Raw genomic sequence first — 20,463 nt, forward strand, 5'->3', positions numbered from 1 at the left:
GGTCTCTGAAACCATGATTTGGGGGTCACAGGCAGAAAAGTTTGGGCTCCTCTGAAATAAGCATAAATGCGCTAATTCTTTAACAAGCACAAAACCCAAACTAAATTTATGTCTGAACTTTATGAAAATGTCACAGGTTTTGCAGATATAAAGTCATGGACTACATCAGTGTAAAAAAAACCCAGAAAAAAGTTAAGAAAAAAAAAAAAAAAAGAAACCCTCTACAATAAATGCACCACAAGGAACTAAGTGCCAGAGAATATTAATGTTGTGAGATAAACAAACCCATTACTGATTTTTACTGTTAATGGAGTCTTTCAATTGGACAAAATATTAGTCAGCCTGATGCACTAAACAAAACACAAAAACTGGATTTCTTGTTAAAAATCACTATTTTCTTTGGGGCTATTGCATGACTTGCTTTCATTATGTTTTGATGATCCATACATTTCAAAGTCTGCTGCATAAATGTGGCTATTTTCTTTTCTCCTTCAGCTTAATTGTACAAATAAAAAGAAAAATGTATGAACACATCTGTGTGTTTTTTACCTTGCTGGTTAATGATGGTTCAGCTTGTTTTGTTTGGCTCCACTTCTCCAGCTGGCTGATGGCCTCTCTCATCCTGTTAGCAGTCTTTTCTACGCACTCATGCTTATTTTGCAGAAAAACAGACCTGAGGCTGAAGGGGGAACAAGACAGAATACAAACATTTATCCTGGGAAAATTAAAACAAGCAGAGAACTGCTATCCCTCTGCTCCAGCCCTTTCAATGCTGTATCAGTGAATGAGTCTTAATTTAAACTGTGGGCTTAACCTCTCCATCAAAGCCTCTTGCTGTTTTAGTACTTTTAACATTAAGCTTCATGTTTGCCACGATGAACAACAGCAAATTTGGAATAAGAAGGTCTCTATAAAAGTCCCAGTATTTAAATTAGGAACTGGGTTGAGAATTTCCCCGTCTTTCAATAATTTCTTAACTCTAATTTAACCTGTCTGTCAATGTGTAATTAAGATTGCAACTTTCATTTCTTCTGATTCAATATCTTGGTGATTTATCGTTGTAAAGTGCAGTTTTTCCTGTTTTGAAATGATGTATAAAGTACCTGTCAAGGTCTTTAGTAGCTGCTTCCAGAGACAAAGTGACATCTGCAGGCAGAATTTCTTCTGTGATTCTTGACTCTTCAGACTTCTGCAGATCAGAAACTTTTGCAGCCAACTCTGTCAGCCTGCTGTCACAATCCTGAGAGACAGAAAGCCATCTTTAAGAGAAAATGTCTCCTATAAATATCTGTTTAGAGCAGGTGAGTGGATGGATGAACCCTAAGCTTGGTGTCCGCTGTTACAACACTTAACTGTACCTGTAATTTGCACCACTGCTGTCTGAGCAGGCTGATATCAGGTAAAACTTCACAACTCTCATGCAGATTTCCCAAACTTTCCCTCAGGTCTTTCACTGCTTTCTGCACAGAGCAGACTTCTTCCTTGACTTGTTGAGCTCTTTGGTTTCTCTTTGTGAGCATAGTCAGATTTTCTCTGATACTGCCTTCTAGTGCCCTCTTGTGGTTCTGAAGGTTGCTGATCTGCTGACAGAGGCTTGCCTGCACCTCGGCTGTGGAACTGGCTGCTGTAGAGTCCTTGAGTGTAACAATTTGTAAAAGGTCTTTTTCCATGTCTGTTACCTCTTGTAGCAAAGCCTGATGAGTGATGAGAAGGACAAAGAAACATGTAAACATAGGCGGCTTGGAGCTATGAAACTCAAATCCTTTAATAGTTTTTTTTTTTAATGGTTTTATAACTAAAGCAATGGAAATTTAGTGTTTACTAACTAGAGCTTACCTCCAGAGCTGGTGCATCACTGGTCAGTGAATTTAAGTTTCCTTTCTGGGTCTGACATGCTGACAATCTTTCTTGCAGGGAAGTCAATCTTTGGTGGCAGTCCTGTATTAACTGGCAAATTTGTTCCACATCACACACATCTTCCTTAAGGCTGGAACCTGCATCCTGCAGAGATTTCAAACACATCAAGCCTCAGTCAGAGAGGATAGAGGGCTTCACCAACTTGTTATGATTTTACTAAACCACTGGGGGTCATGTTTTACTCTGATTAACCCCTTCATAACTGTCAGATAAGCTCAAGTATCACAGATCTGTGGTGTAATGGTCATGAATCTTCTTTTCAGTTGTTTTTTTAATGTTTACGATAGTCTAAAACAATAATAAAAGTCTGTAATTGCTTGTTTTTGCTGATGCAAAAAAAAAAAAAAAAAAAAAAAAAAAAAAAGATATAGCTCCTAAGAGGTTCACTGGAATTCAGGGATGTACAAACTATGGCATGGGGGCCAAACGTGGCCTATAGTCTATTTTTGATTGGCCCACTGCAAACTCTAAAATTAAATGAAATGTGGCCCACACAAGAAAATGAAGGTTGTGCTTTTCTGTATTGTACCTCTTAGTTTCAGCACAAGGCAGTGCAACCATGCTAATTCTGTAAACAAACATTTTGACAAGAAGAATTTACTCATGTGCTTTGACTAAATTGAAACAACACTGTAAATGGTAAACATATTGGCAACCAAAATAACTATATCTTGATTTTTAGGGCTCTGACTGATTACCGCAGTAAATGGCAGTACCATTAGTGCTCCAGGGGCAGATGTTAGCCTTTAGCTAGCCATCTGAACATACTCATTCACAAGGCATATCTCAACCTGCATTAGATTGGCTTTACTAAATTTAATATTGTCAAGGTGTGGAAAGTAGCCCCACCATCCTTATATATTTCTGTGTGTGGCCCTTAGTGGAAAAAGTTTGGGCACCACTGTTGTAATCTCACAATATGTGAGGTCAAACAGACCTTTAGCCTCAGAAATGTAGCCAGTACACCTTCTTGTCCAAGCATAGGTTTGTGCTAAATTTTAAAAAATTCCCCCCTAGCATTCTTGAAATATGATTCAGACACACTTCCTTGTCCTACAGGGTAAAATCAGTTTTGTAGCAGGAGCACATAAGACACCGTACACAAGAACAGCAACTATAGTGAAACGAGACCACATTTTTAAAGTTACACCAGATCAAATTTGTGCACCAGATCTGCAGTGACCTTGACCTTCTACAAACAAATTCAAAACAGTTCATCCTTGAGGCAGACTTGGCATTTGTGTAAGTATAATGAAAATCCCTGAAAGCATTCATGAGATACCACGTTCCTGAACGGATGGTCAGTTTGACCAACCTACAGACAAACATCATGTCTCTGGCTCTGCCTATTGCTGGCATGGATGCATAAAAATGCTTTCATACCTCGTACTATGTCTAGTATTTAAAATAACTACCTAACAGACCTTCAAAATTCACAACATAAAGAAGCTGGTGTTTCCCTTTAACTGTAGCTTTGTTGTGTCACTTCTTAACACAGTTTTTTTGTTCTCTTTTCATTATTTTCATGCTGTTGTTTCTATATGTTAAAAGGTTTTGAAAGCTATTTTTGTTCCACCTTGTCTGAATGCATCGGTTTTTAAATAAAATTGTCAAAGTCAAAGACAAATCACTGTCTTTGTATAAACAGAGGAGACAATGAAGCATTTGTATACTCTAGTCCAGGGATGGGCAACTTTAGTTACAGAGAGGGCCATGTTTATGTTTCTCTCACAGCCAGGAGGTCAAATAATTACAAATTAAACTGCACTCTTAAATAGATGCTTAGAATAACTCATAGCATAACTCACAGGAACAGATATCTAACATTTATAATCATTAATTAAAATTCATTTAATAATGCTAAATCTAACTAGCTAAAGACAGACTTAGAGTCAACTTAAGCCACCTTCTCAATCAAAAACAGTTTTTACTGCCTATTGAAGTATATTTTACTTATATTTTCATTTTTGTTCCTACATGAACACAGTAGATTATACATGTTTGAAGAAGCAATTACAGCCAAATATATCCAATCATTTCTTGCACAGAAAAAAATTACACAATATTCAGAGATTATTATAGAAATATTTCATATTTTTATGAGTTATTACTTTTTCTGCATGGTGTAGCATCAGCAACTGAGGCTTTGTTTGTTCTTAGCTATTTCACCTACTGCTCTTAGTTGTTATTTTAGTTGTTGTCATTATTCTGCATGTTTATGTCTGCCTTACAATTTGATTTAATGTACGTATGTGGCTGCATGTCTCTGTCTACCTTACTGTTGCTGTTTTTATACATCTGTGCTCATCTCTGTCCGCTGTAACAGTTTTTATTTTCCTAATAGCATATATGTGAGTGATTAAAAATCTTAGTCTTTCTTTCATTAGACTAATATGGTACTTCTTGTCTTTAGCTAACCTTTCAAAGCACATTTTAACAATTTTTATCGTCACTGACCTTCTCAAAGAGAGCCTTCTCTTCTGCCATAGTGCTTATCACGGCCTGAAAAATATGTCCACAGTTTCCTAATTTTACATTTTACTCTACAATCACAGCAATTTGTCACCGAACACGTAGAAAGAAAGAAGACTGTGCTGTCTCTCTTCTATGTGCAAACAAATCTTCCTTTTCAACGACAATTGGACACTCCTTTTTCAAGAACAAGTAGAAACAAATGCAGAGGAGAAGAAACAAGTGTAACCACACCCTCCTATAACTCCACACACTATGTGGCTACAGTTTCAGGGCTTAATGAATCAGTTTGTCCTTACTGGAGCAGGTTGAAGTCTCCCATCTTTGAAAAGCTGAATATAAGCTTTTTCACCACATGAAGAGTCCACAGTTTGTCTCGGGTCTCCAGCAGAGGACTGAGCATACTTTGACAGCAGATGAGATGTTTGGATATCTCTGCTCAGAGAGCTCTGCCCCTCAGAGGAGACATGTAGAACATTTGTCAGAAGGTTGTTGTATTTCTCAAGTAGTTTGCGACCCTCTTCTACCAGAGTGGACTCCCGGAGGTTGCTGTTTTGTAAGGATGATACAAGCTGATGTATTTCCTTTGTCCTCACACTGTGGAGGAAGAAGTAGCAAAAACGTTAATGCTTGATTATTCGCTCTACATACTTTCAAATGTCAGTGAGAGGACAAATATTGAGCTTTTTTATTCTTACACAAAGCTATGATGAATTAATGCACACGTGTTGAAAAGAAGAGAAGAAAAAATGCCCATCCTGCATGTCTCAAGTGTGCATTAAGAGGAGAAATTCAGTTAAAAGTTTTTTATTTTTTAGTTTAGCGGTAAAAACGATCATTGCATGTTGAGACACTGCATGATACTTAAAACCGTATCACATGTGAAATGATGCCGCAGTAGCAAAATGTCTCAAATGTAATCTGTACAAAAGAATCTCCTGTTTGAGGATTTATTAAGCAAAAAGTGACGTTTCAAGCCAGGATGCTCTTTTTCAGTGAATACACAGACATACAGTACAAGTGACCCAACAATGCTGATGTCCATCATCTACTAATGCAAAACCAAGAAAGAGAAATATGCAAGACTTTAATAATATAATATATACAGTTTTGTATGTTGTTATTTAAACTGTGCATGTTTCTGTTCCTTGGTCCCTCGTTAGAAAAATGATAGACTTCAGCTGAGTTTGGTAATGTACATGTTTATGTAGTGGCTATTTGTCAACAAAAAAACATGTCTGCACACCCTTTTTGCTCCTGTATGATTGTCCATGTGGATCCAGCACCCACTAAAGGATATGCGTGACATGTAATCTGCCCATGCAGTGTTATAAGACTGTATTAAAAACAAAAATACTCACTGCATTTTAAAATGGCTAGCTGCTAAAACCATAAATAAGAATAACAAGTAGGTAGTGGTTATTTGTACCATTAAAGATACCTCAGTCTGTTTGATGTCATTCAATAGGCTGGAAAATACCAGGTCATGTCACTAGGGACGTGTCAGTCATCGAAGGGCCTAACAGGCTAAACAACCTCCTAATAGCTGACTCATTAGTCAAAATCACAGCACAGAACTACTGCAGGAGGCTAGATCTTACTTTATTTGTGAACCGTGCGGATTTTAGTCGCTGCTTTGTACAAATTTCTGCTCCTAAATGAACACTTTAGTATCCAAAAGTTTCATGTATATTTAGGAGTATATATTTTTTATATTATCTTAACCCTGGGGCAAACATCATAAATAGACTTTTTTTGACTGTAAGTTCTTGTTTACATAAATGGATAAACTTCTGTCTTAACACACTGAGTGTCTAAAGCATTGTTTCCCAATCTGTGGTCTGTGCATCACTTGGTTTGTCTAAACTGTGGTTATAAAAATTAGATTAGCATTAATGAAATGAAATGAAAATGAGGCACTGACTGGGTAAACACATTAAAAAAAAAAGAACAAGTGTGTAGGCTCATTTGGTTTGGAATTTACCAGTGAAAACTTAAAATTAATGATAACTTTTGACATCATAAACCTTTTTCCAGGTTCAGGGTTCCAGGGTCCTAGGGAGCTCAGCCTTTCTTAGATCTGGGTTCCTACAGACTTTTAAAATCCAAGTTAGAACCTTTAAAGACCTGAACTAAGAAGATGACCACCAAGACCACTTTTTGCACAGAAAATGGTCAAAAATGCAAGGCACTGAGATTTCTCTGTACACCGAACCAGGGCAGAAATGTCTGACTTCATGTATTGTTTAAGAAATATCAGATGGTATAGGGATTCTGAACAGTTAATACAGCTAGGCTACATACAGTCTGCACTGCTGTAAATGTTGTAAATAGCCATGTGATGAGGCATATGAGCATTAAAGAATGATGAAAATCAGATAAATTGGCTACTAAACTCAAGGCATGTCTTCTTCAAAGCGCCATCTAAAATTTAAGACCACTCACTGGTGAAAATAATACATTTTAAGACATCCTCTGGCTTTACATTTCAAAGACATTTCATGGATCTGCAGAAACCCTGTCAGATACGTATAAGGGAGGGCTGCACATAAGAAAGCATGGGAACCACTAATTTAAAGATATCCTTGATTCACATGTAATTCTTATTCATTAAAACAGCTTATAGCTTGAATTAAAAAAAAAGTTTACCTATGTTGAAGTGCTTCCTCTTGCAGAAAACTCAGGTCTTCCTTATTTGCTGATTTTTCCTCGACCACTTGCAGCCATTGTTTCAAATGTTCACTCTCCCGCTGCAGCCTGCATGAATACATGCATGTGCATGACAAACACAAACATAGCACGTGAACAATACACTGTTTAAAGCTCTATCACAGAGAGAAAATTGTTCTGCAGGAGGATAGAAGCCTACAGTAAACAAGTTAAACTTGTCCTGCAGTCATTTTTTTAACATCCAGAGTTTGGACTGTATGAATCTTTGAGGCTGTTTCTACTCAGAGACTGGCTGTCACATGCACAGGTTACTGGATCAATAATCTATGTGCAAAAATGTAGTTGATATTCTGTATTTTTCAAATGCGCACAAATGCAATCAAAACCCAAACCTATACTTCTTTTGTTTCTATGTAAATGTAAGATATGCTTAGGTAGATAGGGCTGATGTGAAACAGTGATAAAAGACTAAAATGAGGCTGTATTTGTAAGCCCAACAATAAACCAGAAAGAGACCTAAAACCAGCAAAATTAATGTTTCAAACTATTTTACTGATTTATCTTTGGCATTTATTGCACATAGATAAATAAAGGTATAAGCAATAAAAAGTTAATGAATCATTCTAATCATATGAATATAATGTTTACTATTTATGGTTTAACATAGAGTGATTATTTTGGCCAAATGAAATGTATTTTGCATGTGTAATTAAAATTTTCTCACGGTTCTTACTCTCAGACTTCTTCCCTAATGATCAGTCTAGTTTTACCTGCTTGTTTTCTTTGTACAGATCTCCTGATGACAATCTTTAAAAAGACACCAAAGTAGTCGGTGCTGCTCCAGAACTATCCGCCCAGCAGCTCTCTTTTAGCTGTACTGTAGTGTGTAAATGCTTCTTGTTGTGTTGAGTGATGTGTGTAATTATGCCACATGGTTGAAAGGACATATCAATCAGCATTACTACATAGATGTTTGAATCTCTACGACACATGGCAGCTGCTTTGAAACATAAACTTGAGTCAGCTGAACGTGATGTACGTTACCTGTCGAGAGCCTGGATGTTCCTCTCAGTCTGTTCCTCAACCTCTGAGAAAAGCTGGTGAGTGTTTCGGACTCTCTTCTGCAGTTGAATCCCGTCTGCAGAAAGACTCTGAAGGCTGTCTGAACTCCCTATGGAGGAAATAACACGCAGATCCTCCAACACACTCTCTGCCTGCTCATCCTGAGTCTGGAGCTCAAATAGAAGATCCTGTAGAGGAAAGAAAGGTTTATGTAGTAGTTAGCATTTTGAAACATCAGCTGATGATGTTTACTACAATGTACTAACTAAGAAATTGGCTTCTATAATTATCTTATTATTAAACTTCTGAGCCTGAAGTTAAAAGTTTTAAAAGTGCTTACAGCCTCTCAGCACTGTAGTGGTTAATATTTAGACAATAAATTACAGGACATGAAAACTAAAAACAAATATTTATTTAAGAAAAAAAAAAAAAACCTTTTTCAAGGTCAAATATAATTTTGCTTGATTATAAATATGCACAACTGTTGGGGGACTAATCAAATAGATGTTTTACTGCATCCTTTTTTGGATTGCCTCCTCTGTGCTTTGCAGTGGATTTGCTACTTCTTTACAAAATTCTCTAAGTTTCATTAATGATGATTATTTCAAACATTTTGCTGTCTCTATTGTCAATATTGCCTTTAGTTTCTTACACTTAAAACCCAGTGGATAATTGATATCATTGTTGGTAGATATTAGCTTAAAAAGTGAATTATAAGTATAATCGGACATGAAAATTTCTGCAGATATTTACAACTAATATTTGGCTATAAAATCGAACTATATCTGCTGTGAATACTGGATGTATGAACAAATAAATTAGTGAAAATTTAGACTGGAACAAGAGATCAAACTTTAAAGTCTTTTTTAAGGACCAAGGTTTATTAATCTGTTCATCCTAAAAGCTTAAGTTGTGTGTTTAAAGGACTGAATTTTTAAGTCTGAACTACATATAAATTTGAGATCTATTTTGATATTGGCTAAAATTATATGGCATATTGGATATAGGCAAAAATGTGATACCTTTCAACCCTAAAATGCATTATTAATTAAGCACATTTAAATACTTAAAAGCTATCTTGGCTGCATTGAAGTTAGAAGCTTTATAAAACAGTAGAATGTCCACATTTATTAGGACAGACCTTTAGTTTTGCAAGGACTGTTCCAACATCTGATCCACTGAGAGTGAGGAGGGAGTCTTGGATTTTCTGGAGGGAGTTGGTGCAATCAGCCATCCTGATGGTGATTTGTCCTTTAGCAGCCACCATCTGCCTGTAAACATCCTCGGCTTCAGAGGCAAGCTCCTTTAGCTCCTCTGTCTTCTTCCTCATCTGAGTCTCCACAACCTAGGACACAAATGACAAAGTCAATCATGTTACCTGTTTTGAATCAGCATGAACAATGATTGACACAATTAAATGGCACGCACGACTTGATCATAAAGTTCAAAAACAAGTTTAAAATGGTGCCAGTATAACTATAAAAGTGCTAGGTCATATTTTGCCAACATGTACTGCAGCAAGACCCTAAAACCTGCAAAAATAAGACATTCATGGACAGAAAAAAGCTTCTCTAGTGTTTAATACATCAAAACGTTATTGATATATCTGAGAAACAGACAGGAGCTGAGTATCTGGCCATCCAAGTAGTTTCATTCCATTGTGAAACCCTTTCATTTCAAATAGAAATCTAAATCAAAAGCTGCATACTGTACCTGCAGCTCCAGAGGGGGCTCTGTGCTCTGAAGCAGCGCCTGAATCTCAGTGGATCTTCTGTGGAAACACTCCATGTTGTCCTCTTGGGCTGAAATCTCATTCTGGAGACAGATGGGACGAAATGATCGTTGTTTAAAGCAACTGTAGACAACTAGACAACATTTATCTTCCCATGACAGTTCTGAATAAGTGTATAAAAGAATGAAAAAAGGAAAGTAGTTTCACCTGTAAGGCTGTGATATCTTCCTCTGACTGAAAGGATGGAGACTCAGCAAATACTGACAGTTTATTGGTGGTCCAGCTTTCTACCTCTGCTCCCAGCTGGAGGACCCCCTCCCACAGAGTCAGGCCACGGTGAAGGTTTTCAAGGTGGGAGTCTGTTCTTTCTGATATCTGCAAGAGTTTGAGATGGAATGAATGCCCGCACTCAGCCAAGGAAACATAACATCAAAAACATGCGGTATGAAATGCTAAGCATTAACTTTATGAGAGTTTTTTTACACTTGAGATCAACATTTTTTTTACATAAACTTTAAAAGTGGATTGTTCCCTCTGAGTGGGGAGAAAGTCTCTGCCTCAGGTGAATGAGGTGAGAGTCTCTGGGTCTGCATGAGTGAGGGTAAAACAGAGCATGAGAATAGAGGTGGATTGGTGAAGCATCAGCAATGTTTAGGGCGTTGAGCTGAATCGCTGTGGTGAAGAGGAAGCTGAGATGGAAGGCAACGCTTTTGATTTACCAGTAAGTCTGTGGTCCACCCCTAATCTATGCTCATGAGCTTTGGGTAAGAACAAATCAAATCACGGTTACAAGTGGCTAAAATGGGTTTCCTCTGAAGGGTGGCTGGGTTCACCCGTAGAGACGGGGGAGGGGGGGTTCAGACATTTGAAGGGAGCTAGGAGTACAGCCAACCTTGCAAAGCAAAAGGACTGTACAGATTCGATAATCTGTGTATCATTTGTTCATTTATTATTTACTTGATTAAAAAAACAACAAAATAAAAATGGTTTGTTTTGTATTGTTTTTTATTCACAAATGACAATAAATAAACAAAAACAGTTCATTTTCTCATTTTTCGACTTCAAACAAAGGCAATATACAAGAAACCATCTGTTTGATTGATTTTGATTTTCATATTAGGATTAAAAAGGAAAAATAAATATACAATGTTTGGATATTGCTATTATTTTTTCTTTTTTGTGTGAACAGGTTCAGGTGTTGTGCTCAGAAAAGCATGCTGAGAACTACATGCTCATTGCATCACAGAGCACACATGCCCAAAACCTTTATATGTGGGAAAAACAGTATTAGCATCCTGCCCTGCTTACTTCTGCTGTTTCTCTATCATGTAGGTGAAAGAATGTTTTTGTTGTTGTTGTTTTTTTTTTTGGTATCTGCTTCAGCCAAAAACCAAAATATGCGTTCTTTTTCATATTATTGTTTTTTAATTATTGGTTAATTACCAAAAAAAGAAGGAAGCATGGATTTTCCTTGTCCACCATCAAGAGGATTCATCTTTCAAAGCTAAGAGATGATACACTCCTCCAATCCTTCCCATTCACAGAATGAGTCATTGAGGAGAAGGAGGCAGTACACTGAAAAAGTAAAACAATGCTGTTGTAGGATTGATGTAATTTTTCGTTTTACAACAGCCTAAAATTATTGATTTGTTCATTAAATCCAAGTCTTCTAAATTATCTTAATGGTTGAACCTATATTTTTCATTTAAACTGGCAGCTGGATACCAAATTAAATTCTGTCATTGGATCAATGTATTGTGGCAATCCAGGAAGCAGTTGTCTAGAGCAGGGACTGCTGAGATTGTTTGGTACAAGGGAATTCAATCTTCTGATGTTCTATAATGTTCATGTTTCATTGTGGGGTTGTAACGGTGCATGATTTGTTTGTTGGTTCATGTTTTTGGGGGAGGGTGTTCTTTTCAAGTGTCACACCATGAGTGAGGGGGTTAATGGTGCAGACTACCCTGCCTGTATATGTGTGTGTGTGTAGTCGTGTCAAAAATAAACTTTTGCTGCTCATGTTCACTGCATGAAAGCTTGTCTGTGAGCCATTTCTCACCACAGCTTGCCAAAGTGTTTTTTATGGCACCAAGCCTGCTGTGTGCATTTGAAACAATGCCTCGAGTGGATTTGAGAAACATTTGATGCATCAGTAGCTGCCACTTTTAGAGTGGCTCTCCCTCTACACTCCAGCACAGGCATTTAGCGTTAACTTACGTGTTGAAACACGTCAGTTGTAATTAAGGGAAATTTTTATTTTTAGTTTAGGACAATCTAAAAGAATTAGGTTTGCTAAACATTTAAACATAGTTTCTATGAACTTAAAAAAATTACATTTACCTAATTAAAAAAAAATTAATTGATTCAATTCAAAATGTTTCATGTGATTGATTACTTCATTTTTTTTAAAGTTCAACCAATGTTTTACTTTTTTCAGTGTAGCCATGGGTGTGGTTTAGTAAAATCAATTGCAGGTTTGTAAACAGCTGGTGAAGGGATTAGCATAGAGGCAGCTGTAGCAGCAGTTTGATCAGAACTGGACAACATTTGTTTATTTAAAGAAGGACATGGGACCACAATGAAAACTTTTCTTAGGGGGAAAGATATTTTGGCTCTTCTCCTGATCGTCTTCAGCAAGAGTTTGATATTATTGAGTTTTCTACTTATGTAGTACCACACCTACTACATCATTACAGCCACTGCTCCTTTACATAAAAGGGAGCCATTTGAGCTGGCTCCAGCATCTGATAAGGAAGCTTCCTGGTCACCTTTCAAAAAGAATATGCTCAACATTTTTTGTACAAATTAATCTAATCTAAGCTCTTCTGTTCAAGTAACTTGAAGAAAATGTTGAAAATAAATAAATAAATAAACGTAAACATGTCCACTTCTTTTTCAGTCGATTTAACTTCATACTCACATCCAGCCAGCGGTCCATGAGAGCATCTGCTTCCTCCTCATATGAGATGATGGTGCATTCTGGGATCTGACGCAGATGAGTGTGTAGCTGTCTGCAAACACTGCGAACCTCTTCTATCCCGTCACCAAGGTCGCTCAGCTGTACTTTTGTTTCCTGGACCTTGGAAACATGCACAAATAAGACACACTATTTATGATCAATCAACAAAAGAGGTGTTTTCCTTCACTATTTAATGAACAGTGTGCTTTACCTTAGTGTGCAGTCTCTGCAGGTTGTCTTTCCCCATGTAGGAAGCTTGTTCATTTATGGTGCTCTCTGCTTTCTGTAGGGTGCCACTCAGTTTGCCACGAATGCCCTGAAACCTCTTCAGCAGCTCAGTTAGGACGCTACACTGCTCCAGCCTGGGTATGGTCGGTAATAACACAAACACAGGTCTCAAACGCAAACACAATACTATCAGATAATTTTAAATTAGAATTAGGAGTAAGAACAGAAACTGCTCTCTTTACCGCTCAGTCACAGCTTTCGTTGTCTCCTCCCAGACCTCTGCCACTTCTCTAGTTTGGCTCCCATCAGAGATCCCTGCTTGTGATGCTGCTTCTTGAAAGTGCTGCAGCTCTGCATGGTGGCCAGCAAGACGACTCTCCAGCTCTTTTAAGGCACGTATCCTGGAGCAGAGGACATTAACATTAATATAATGAAATAGCTACATACAAGAGAGTCATATCACCAATGTTTATCTCTAATGTTATGGCAGTGTGTAAGATTAATAATTAATATTAACTTAATAAACTTTTATGTGCACTACACATGGCATAAATTGGGTGAATTTAGACAAACTATTGTTTTGACATTTTGTCACAGGTCAAACTTTCTTACCTCTGTTGCAGAGCAGGCAGGGTGGGCTCCTTTAACCCCAGCTGTTCAGCTGCAACAAGTATTTCCTTCAGTTCTGCTAACAAGGCAGCTCTCCTCTGAACAAAACTCTCCGTCTTCTCCTCTTCTTTCTTAACCTGGCTGTTTCTTCTGCATCTCCTATCAGGTTTGGTTTTTATATCAGACTGAGCCTTTAGCTCTTCCTCTCTTTTGCTCTCTGTTTCATTATTTTGTTCCAGTCTCCTTCTTTTGGCCTCCAACTCTGACTCCTCTTCCATTATATTTGGAGATAGATTCTCCTGCTGCTGTGCTCTTTCCTGTTCCAGTAAATCATCCTGGGTGTTTGTCTGATGTGTCTCCATAGGAGTCAGTGCTTCATTCTCCTGGATTTCCTCCTGTCCCGACAGAAATAGCTCCTTTTCCCTCTCCATCTTTTTGTGTCTCATCGACTCTTTCTCCACAGTTTGCTGGAACGATGATGTCACCACATCCTGGCACGTCACAGCCAAACCATGCATGCTCAGAGTCAGCCCCGCTGCTTTTAAGCTGCTGTCAGCTTGTTCTGCAGTCGACTGTAACTTCTGCTGCCAAGAGTGTCTCTCCTGCTCCAAGTTTGCTCCGTTGTGCTGCCTGCTGGGGTCATGCTTTGCCAGCAGGGTTGGGAACTCAGCTTTAACTTCCCTAACTGTGACCAGGAAGCGATCCAGAGCCTGAGCAGCTGACTGAACCTTCTCCAGCTGCTGTCTGAGCTGATCCTGATGATGGACACTGCTGTGCAGAGCCTGACCAAGTGATGGAGGGAATGTCACTTTATCAGCTTGTGCGGATAGATTTCCCATTTCAGACTGCAGTCTGACATCCATCTCCTGGGGAAAGAAAGAGGGATTAAAACGATGTTTGCAAATTTTAGGAACAGAATTTAAGGGTTAATTGTGTGGGGCAAAAGCATACACATACCTTTAAATTGGAAACAACTCCAGGATCAGCCAGAGAGAGCGAGGAGACGTCCACAGACTCCTTGATGAGCCGGTTCAATTTTTCTTCAATCAGTGCCATCTGATTGTCTGCAGACTCCAACAAGTCAGCAGCATTTTCTAAAGATGACATCCTACAAGAAGTCAAAGAAAAAGCAACTTTGATAGTTAGAATTAGTAGTTATGAGGTAAAATACTGAATAAAGGTCATTCATTCAACTTGTGCTGATGATTAAAGGTCTAGAGTGACTAATTAATGATAGGGATGCAATGGTGGATCAGTTTAACATCGTCCCTTTTGACAAACATCTACTACCTCCAAATAACGTGGGCATGAATGGATGTCTTCAGGAAATGTTTATCTGCTGTGTTGTACCAATTTGAAGCTAGCATAAAGGATGATTCGGAGATAAGAAATTATCATTGGGCAGAAGATGTGACCTATCAGACAAATTCTGATCCTTTATTTGGCTCAATTTTAAACATCAGTATAGTCATCTGCCCTGAATTTTACAATCAGTGCATCCATATTAAATAACCTTTTGTATGTACAAGAGCCTTTGACTAAGGATCTGTCATTATCCCTGGGAACATGCAAAATGCTTATTGGACAAAAAAAGACTTTGGCAAAAGGGATTTTTCTTATTTATACACGTTTACACTCAGTGTCTATTTTAAAAGATTCTTAGAATATTACAAAGTCAATCGAGGGCTCATTAAAACAGTAAATCTTGTGATATTTCTGTAAATAATGTGAAGTTTGATGATTGCTATGGACTGATTGAAGTATTGTAATAACCTTCACACAGCTGCATAAAAAATAACTGAAATACATAAAAAAAAATTGATGACAACAATGATTAAGATTCACACATTGTGGTTGCATAATTATAAATGAAAGATCTGGTGCGAAAACCCATTGAAACTGGGTGTTTTAATGGGTTTTCAATTTCAATCCAACAACAACCATTCCTATTAACATTGACATCTTAAGAGTCTATGGGCTAGTACCATAATGTGGCTGCCAAGTAATATTTGATTAAACTTATGTAGCAGCCAGTATTGTCCTTTAATCTGCAACTTCAGATTTTCTTTTCTAAGATTTGTTTTTGGTGTTTATACCTTTACTAAAAGAGTTAGGACAGTGGGTAGAGTCAGAAACATGGACAAGAGAGTGGGGAATGATGTGAAAGGAGACACAGGCCAGACCGCCAGGCCAACTGTGTCCAGCAACTTCAGATTCTTAAGCGTAACGAATGCAAAGGTTTCACTTAGGAATGATAATGTAGTGGTGCTTGGGATTCACAAGGCAACCGCCATGATATCAGTATCGGCAGATAATAGCTAAAAAGGTCAAATAATGCTATTGGCAGATATGAAAATTTGTGCTGATATTTGCAGCTCAAAGATATTAACCGCAACATATCTGCAGCATAAATCACAGCAAAATTATAGATTGGCAAAAGTTACAATATAGGAGATTGCTTAGGGCGCCACACATTCAGGGGTCCATTGTGAGCCCTGAACATTTTGAATGAAGCCCCAGACATAAAATAACCACCAGAGTGTCTACTTCCCTGCTCCTCTCTCATCTCTGCTTAACTCAGCCACTCTTTGTGCTGAAGACACTTTTTACAATAAATAAAAGATTTGTATTTATCAGTATTAGTATCAGCTAAAATGAGTTTGGAAACATTGGTATATCAGCCATCAGCAAAAATCAATTATTATGCATCCCAAACAAAAATAGTTGTGCATGGATCCCTGCTAGGTAGGATAACAAATATGTTTATGTCTTTCTAACCATTAGAGCAATACTTTACCTGCTCTGCAGGCACATTTGTTGTCCTCTCCACTGCTGAGTCAGCTGCTCCCAGTCTCTTTCCACTTCAGCCTTATTACCACTGGTCATCAGCTGAGGTAACTGGGAGAGCTGGGCATACTGGAGCTCAAACTCAAGCCATAGTGCTTCTGTCTCCTGCTTTAAAGTCTGTCAAGAAGCCAATAAAAACAATCATATCCATTATGCAGTGAATTGTCCTTTATTAGCCAATGATAAATGACATATGATGTAGATTTGCAACAAGAAGCAAAGTAGCTTCATGGGGTCTAAAGGCCTTTGAATATTGAGTCGTTTTTTTTTTTTTTGTCCCAAAGTGCTGCACATTGAAAAAGTAATGTGATTTTATGTTGTATTAATCATCTTTGCACACTGACTTCCAAACTTTTAGTCCATCATTATTTTTTCAGAACAGGTTCTGCGTTTTTCACCATCCACCCATGTCATTTTTGGTGACTGACTATACAGAGCTGTGGCTGCAGCTCCCTTCCTATCTCTTTCCCTTGTAGTGAAACTTCACTTTAAATGCTGGGCCCAAGCATTCTGTAGATTTCAACCATGGAGCATACAAGCATGGAAGACTGAACTGAGAATACGTGCTCTGTCTCTCAACTTGGCACAACATGGTGATGCAGAGCTAGTGCAGAAAACAATCACTCTGTCTGGATGGATGGACCAAGTGTTGTTTTTTTGAGACATTTTTCTTATACGGCAATTTTCACAATGAAGTGGAGGAAACCTCATTAAACTCAGCTTTGAGACATTTAAATAAAAAAACAGATCCAGTCTGCAAAGACCTTAATTGTGTCAAATGTGTTAATATACAGCATGTCAAGAGCTTCGACTTACCTGCAGATGCTCTCTTTGTTTCTGCAGGTTGGAGATGTTGACGGGCTCTGGACAGAACCCCTCCAAATGGTTTTTGTTCTTTTGGAGTTTTGATCTAAATACCAACAAGGACTTTCTATACCTGCAGTGAAAGATGTACGCATTGTTTAGAAAAGAAATTTTTTTAACAACTGTGTGGAAACAGAGCTAAATGCAAAACTTGTGACATCAGGCTGAACTGAAGTGGGTTTATTCATACCTCATCATACTACAAATAAGGTTGATTTCAGACTGCTGTGCGATTAGGGGTGCTATGTTTTTAAATATCATAAAATAATATTCCATGCAATGATAAATCAAATTAGCAGTCTATTTGAATAGTGCTTAAGTTTAGAAAAAAAAACACATTTTGAAACTTGAATACAATTCCAGGAAGAATCAAAAGTTATGATACCTGTTTCAGTACCTTTGCAACAAAAATGAAATTCCATGCACCAAATATCAATAAATTTCTACATTTTAAGCACCAATAAATAAAGGCAAACTCCTGCACACTCTTAAAATTGTACAAATATTAATGATTGAAATAATGGAGAAACAGGTGGTAAAAAATGTCAAAGCATCAAAACTTTAAAAAAAACATTCAGCAAACTAATTGTTGTGTCAATTTTTATTTAAAAACTGTGTTAAAATACAGTCACTTTGACAGGAGTGTGATGGTCCAGATGAAGCTGAAATGATAGGTTCTAGTTTTAGATACTCTGCTAATCTGTCAGGTCTTAGTTCACTCCTCACATGCTATAACACCTTTAAACACACAGACAGTAGAATCTACCTTTCCAGTACTTCCTGTCCAGTAGAGTGCTGTTCCTGTGTTGGGGTGACAGGCTCGGGGATGATGGTCCACTCTGGCTCCTGCTTGGTCTCTACGGTGTTGCCCCTGACAACAGCCTATGAGATGGGAGAGTCACATTGTGATTGTGCTGTAAAGAGAAGAGGCAAAAGATGGAACGACAAGCCTATCCAATTACTGAGGATTAGCACCCTGCAGCTGCTGCTGTGTCTTCTGCAGGTCACTCACAGCAAAGGCACTGCTGGGGCTTTATCTGACCTGCAACACTTAGGGGAATGCAATTATACAGTAAAGGCCATTCACATGGGGCAATCGATAAATGCAACGAACATAATCAGATGTATGTAAAACAAATCCTAGTATTTTATTCTACGCAAACATTACACAACACAACACAACTTAAAGGCTTTAAATTCAAATCTGCAATGTTTATAGAAGAAAAGAAAATACAAAGACCTTAAAAAATGCATGTTTTTCAAGTAAAATCATAAAAGTAAAACTATATGAAAGTAAGCTGAATTTAAAGTCCTCATGCTCTTATTGATGCTGCTGCTCATTAAAACTCTATATTAAAACTTGTGTGGACCTTTTCAATTCTATTGGCTTCTCTGCTGCTATAGTAAAAGTGTATGTGAGGAATGTTTATTTCAGCAACTCTCTGGACACAACCATTGCTTTTAATGCTTTGCTGTTTATATCCTGCACATGCTTGAGCTGCGTTGTGTATATGTGCGACAAAAAATCTCATATTTCTTGGCACAAGCAGACGAAAACCTCAGTTATTGAAAGTTTTCACATGGAGAATGTCATTTAAAAGGCCTGTTTCTGTAACATGCTGTCAATACCTGCTACTGTACCCTGTGGCAGCACTTTCAGGCACTTCAAAAATGCATAGGAATAATTGTTCTTGTTGCATAAGATCTCGTTTGCTTTTTTAAACATATTTAGATATTAATATTCAGTGTAATAAAAACTCCTCAAGGGGCTTTAAACATCTGAAATGTACACTAAGGTCACTTGACTGAGTATTCTCCCTCACACATATTCTTACAGCACATTTATAAATAAGTATCAATAAAGGATAAAAAACTAAAAAACTATTAAACATTTAGTTACCTATAAGGGCAGAAGTTTTAGCTGTTTTACTTAAAGCCTAACGATTTTTCTTTTGTAATATTCTCGTAGAACGGTAGTATGGTTCTTAAATGGTGGGTTAAACCCCAAAAGCAGGCCGCAAAGCCTGTTTTTTTATTTTAAAGATTTTTGGGGGCTTTTATGCCTTCATTGACAGAGGAGGACAGTGGATAGAATTGGAAATAGGGATGAGAGACTAGGGTAGAGATCTGTGGGAAAGGTTCCACAGGCTGAACTTGAACCAGGCCCCCTGCATGTATGGGGTGTGACCTAACCACTAGGCCATCTGTGCCCCGCAGAGCCTTTATTCAGTTAATTTTCATGGATGCATGCTTGGAAACAAGAAATCTTGGGTTAAAAAATGCCTTGTAGCACTGTTATTTTTAGGGAGTACTAGGTAAGTAGTAGAGTAACTACTACCCTGTTGCCACAAGCCATGAAAGACTAAGTATAGAGAAATGTAAAGTTTGATTTTATGCTGGCAGTTAGCAAAGCGTGACATAAATATGGCACCAAATACATAAAGTATAGGTCTTTTAGGTGGAATGGGACCAAGATGAGTCTTGTGCCACTGAGAAGACATACAGTAATGTTGTGTACTATCTCAGGTCCAAACTGCATCATTCTTCACTATACATACAGTATGTGAGATATATGTATGAGAGAGGTTGAAATTTTTGACATCAGGGCCACCCATGGCCAAAGAGAGCCCCTAAGCAGACTCTGGTACGAGGCCCCCCAACACTGCCCCCTGTCCCCCATCATCTGAAATCACCTGAAACAATATGTTATGATTTGTTTTCATCCACAATCTGATTTTAAAACAGCTGACTGCATGAGAAAGTTTGAGGGTGCAGGAACATTGAGAACAGTGGGGGAATTTACGGGACAGACATTGATGAGGGTTTCTGTGCAGAAAATATGTGTGACACCCAGGTAAAGTTCGTGCTTGGTCAACGCTGAATATAAATGACCTTGATCATATTTATCATACAGTACTGGCCTGATGTGCGGGGGGAGAGAAGAACGTGCCTGTTTGTTATCATAGAGGTGCAGTCAGGTAAAAAAGGCTTGACCAGTAAAGAACCACTGTATGAAATATTACCTCACTTCCTCCTTACTATGACTAAAGTAACCAGAAATGCTAAATTTAATGCAATAATGTTTTGGGATAGAAATTCTGAA

General features: G+C 37.9%; 1 protein-coding gene across 1 annotated transcript in view; it reads right to left on the minus strand.

Moving 5' to 3' along the window:
- LOC121521096 (nesprin-2) overlaps nucleotides 1–20,463 on the minus strand; it is a 122,229-nt gene that overhangs the window by 91,015 nt on the left and 10,751 nt on the right. The window contains exons 16-33 of the mRNA XM_041804835.1: nucleotides 18,127–18,242; nucleotides 17,313–17,433; nucleotides 16,447–16,613; nucleotides 14,607–14,757; nucleotides 13,653–14,515; nucleotides 13,283–13,441; nucleotides 13,024–13,174; nucleotides 12,774–12,932; nucleotides 10,061–10,228; nucleotides 9,835–9,936; nucleotides 9,263–9,466; nucleotides 8,104–8,309; nucleotides 7,039–7,146; nucleotides 4,689–4,986; nucleotides 1,837–2,001; nucleotides 1,359–1,694; nucleotides 1,104–1,240; nucleotides 550–679 (exon numbers count right to left, since the gene is read on the minus strand). Of these exons, the coding sequence (XP_041660769.1) occupies nucleotides 550–679; nucleotides 1,104–1,240; nucleotides 1,359–1,694; nucleotides 1,837–2,001; nucleotides 4,689–4,986; nucleotides 7,039–7,146; nucleotides 8,104–8,309; nucleotides 9,263–9,466; nucleotides 9,835–9,936; nucleotides 10,061–10,228; nucleotides 12,774–12,932; nucleotides 13,024–13,174; nucleotides 13,283–13,441; nucleotides 13,653–14,515; nucleotides 14,607–14,757; nucleotides 16,447–16,613; nucleotides 17,313–17,433; nucleotides 18,127–18,242 (3,741 nt within the window). The remainder of the gene's footprint in view (nucleotides 1–549; nucleotides 680–1,103; nucleotides 1,241–1,358; nucleotides 1,695–1,836; nucleotides 2,002–4,688; nucleotides 4,987–7,038; nucleotides 7,147–8,103; nucleotides 8,310–9,262; nucleotides 9,467–9,834; nucleotides 9,937–10,060; nucleotides 10,229–12,773; nucleotides 12,933–13,023; nucleotides 13,175–13,282; nucleotides 13,442–13,652; nucleotides 14,516–14,606; nucleotides 14,758–16,446; nucleotides 16,614–17,312; nucleotides 17,434–18,126; nucleotides 18,243–20,463) is intronic.

Source organism: Cheilinus undulatus, linkage group 14 (genome assembly GCF_018320785.1).
Source record: "Cheilinus undulatus linkage group 14, ASM1832078v1, whole genome shotgun sequence".
NCBI lineage: Eukaryota > Metazoa > Chordata > Actinopteri > Labriformes > Labridae > Cheilinus > Cheilinus undulatus.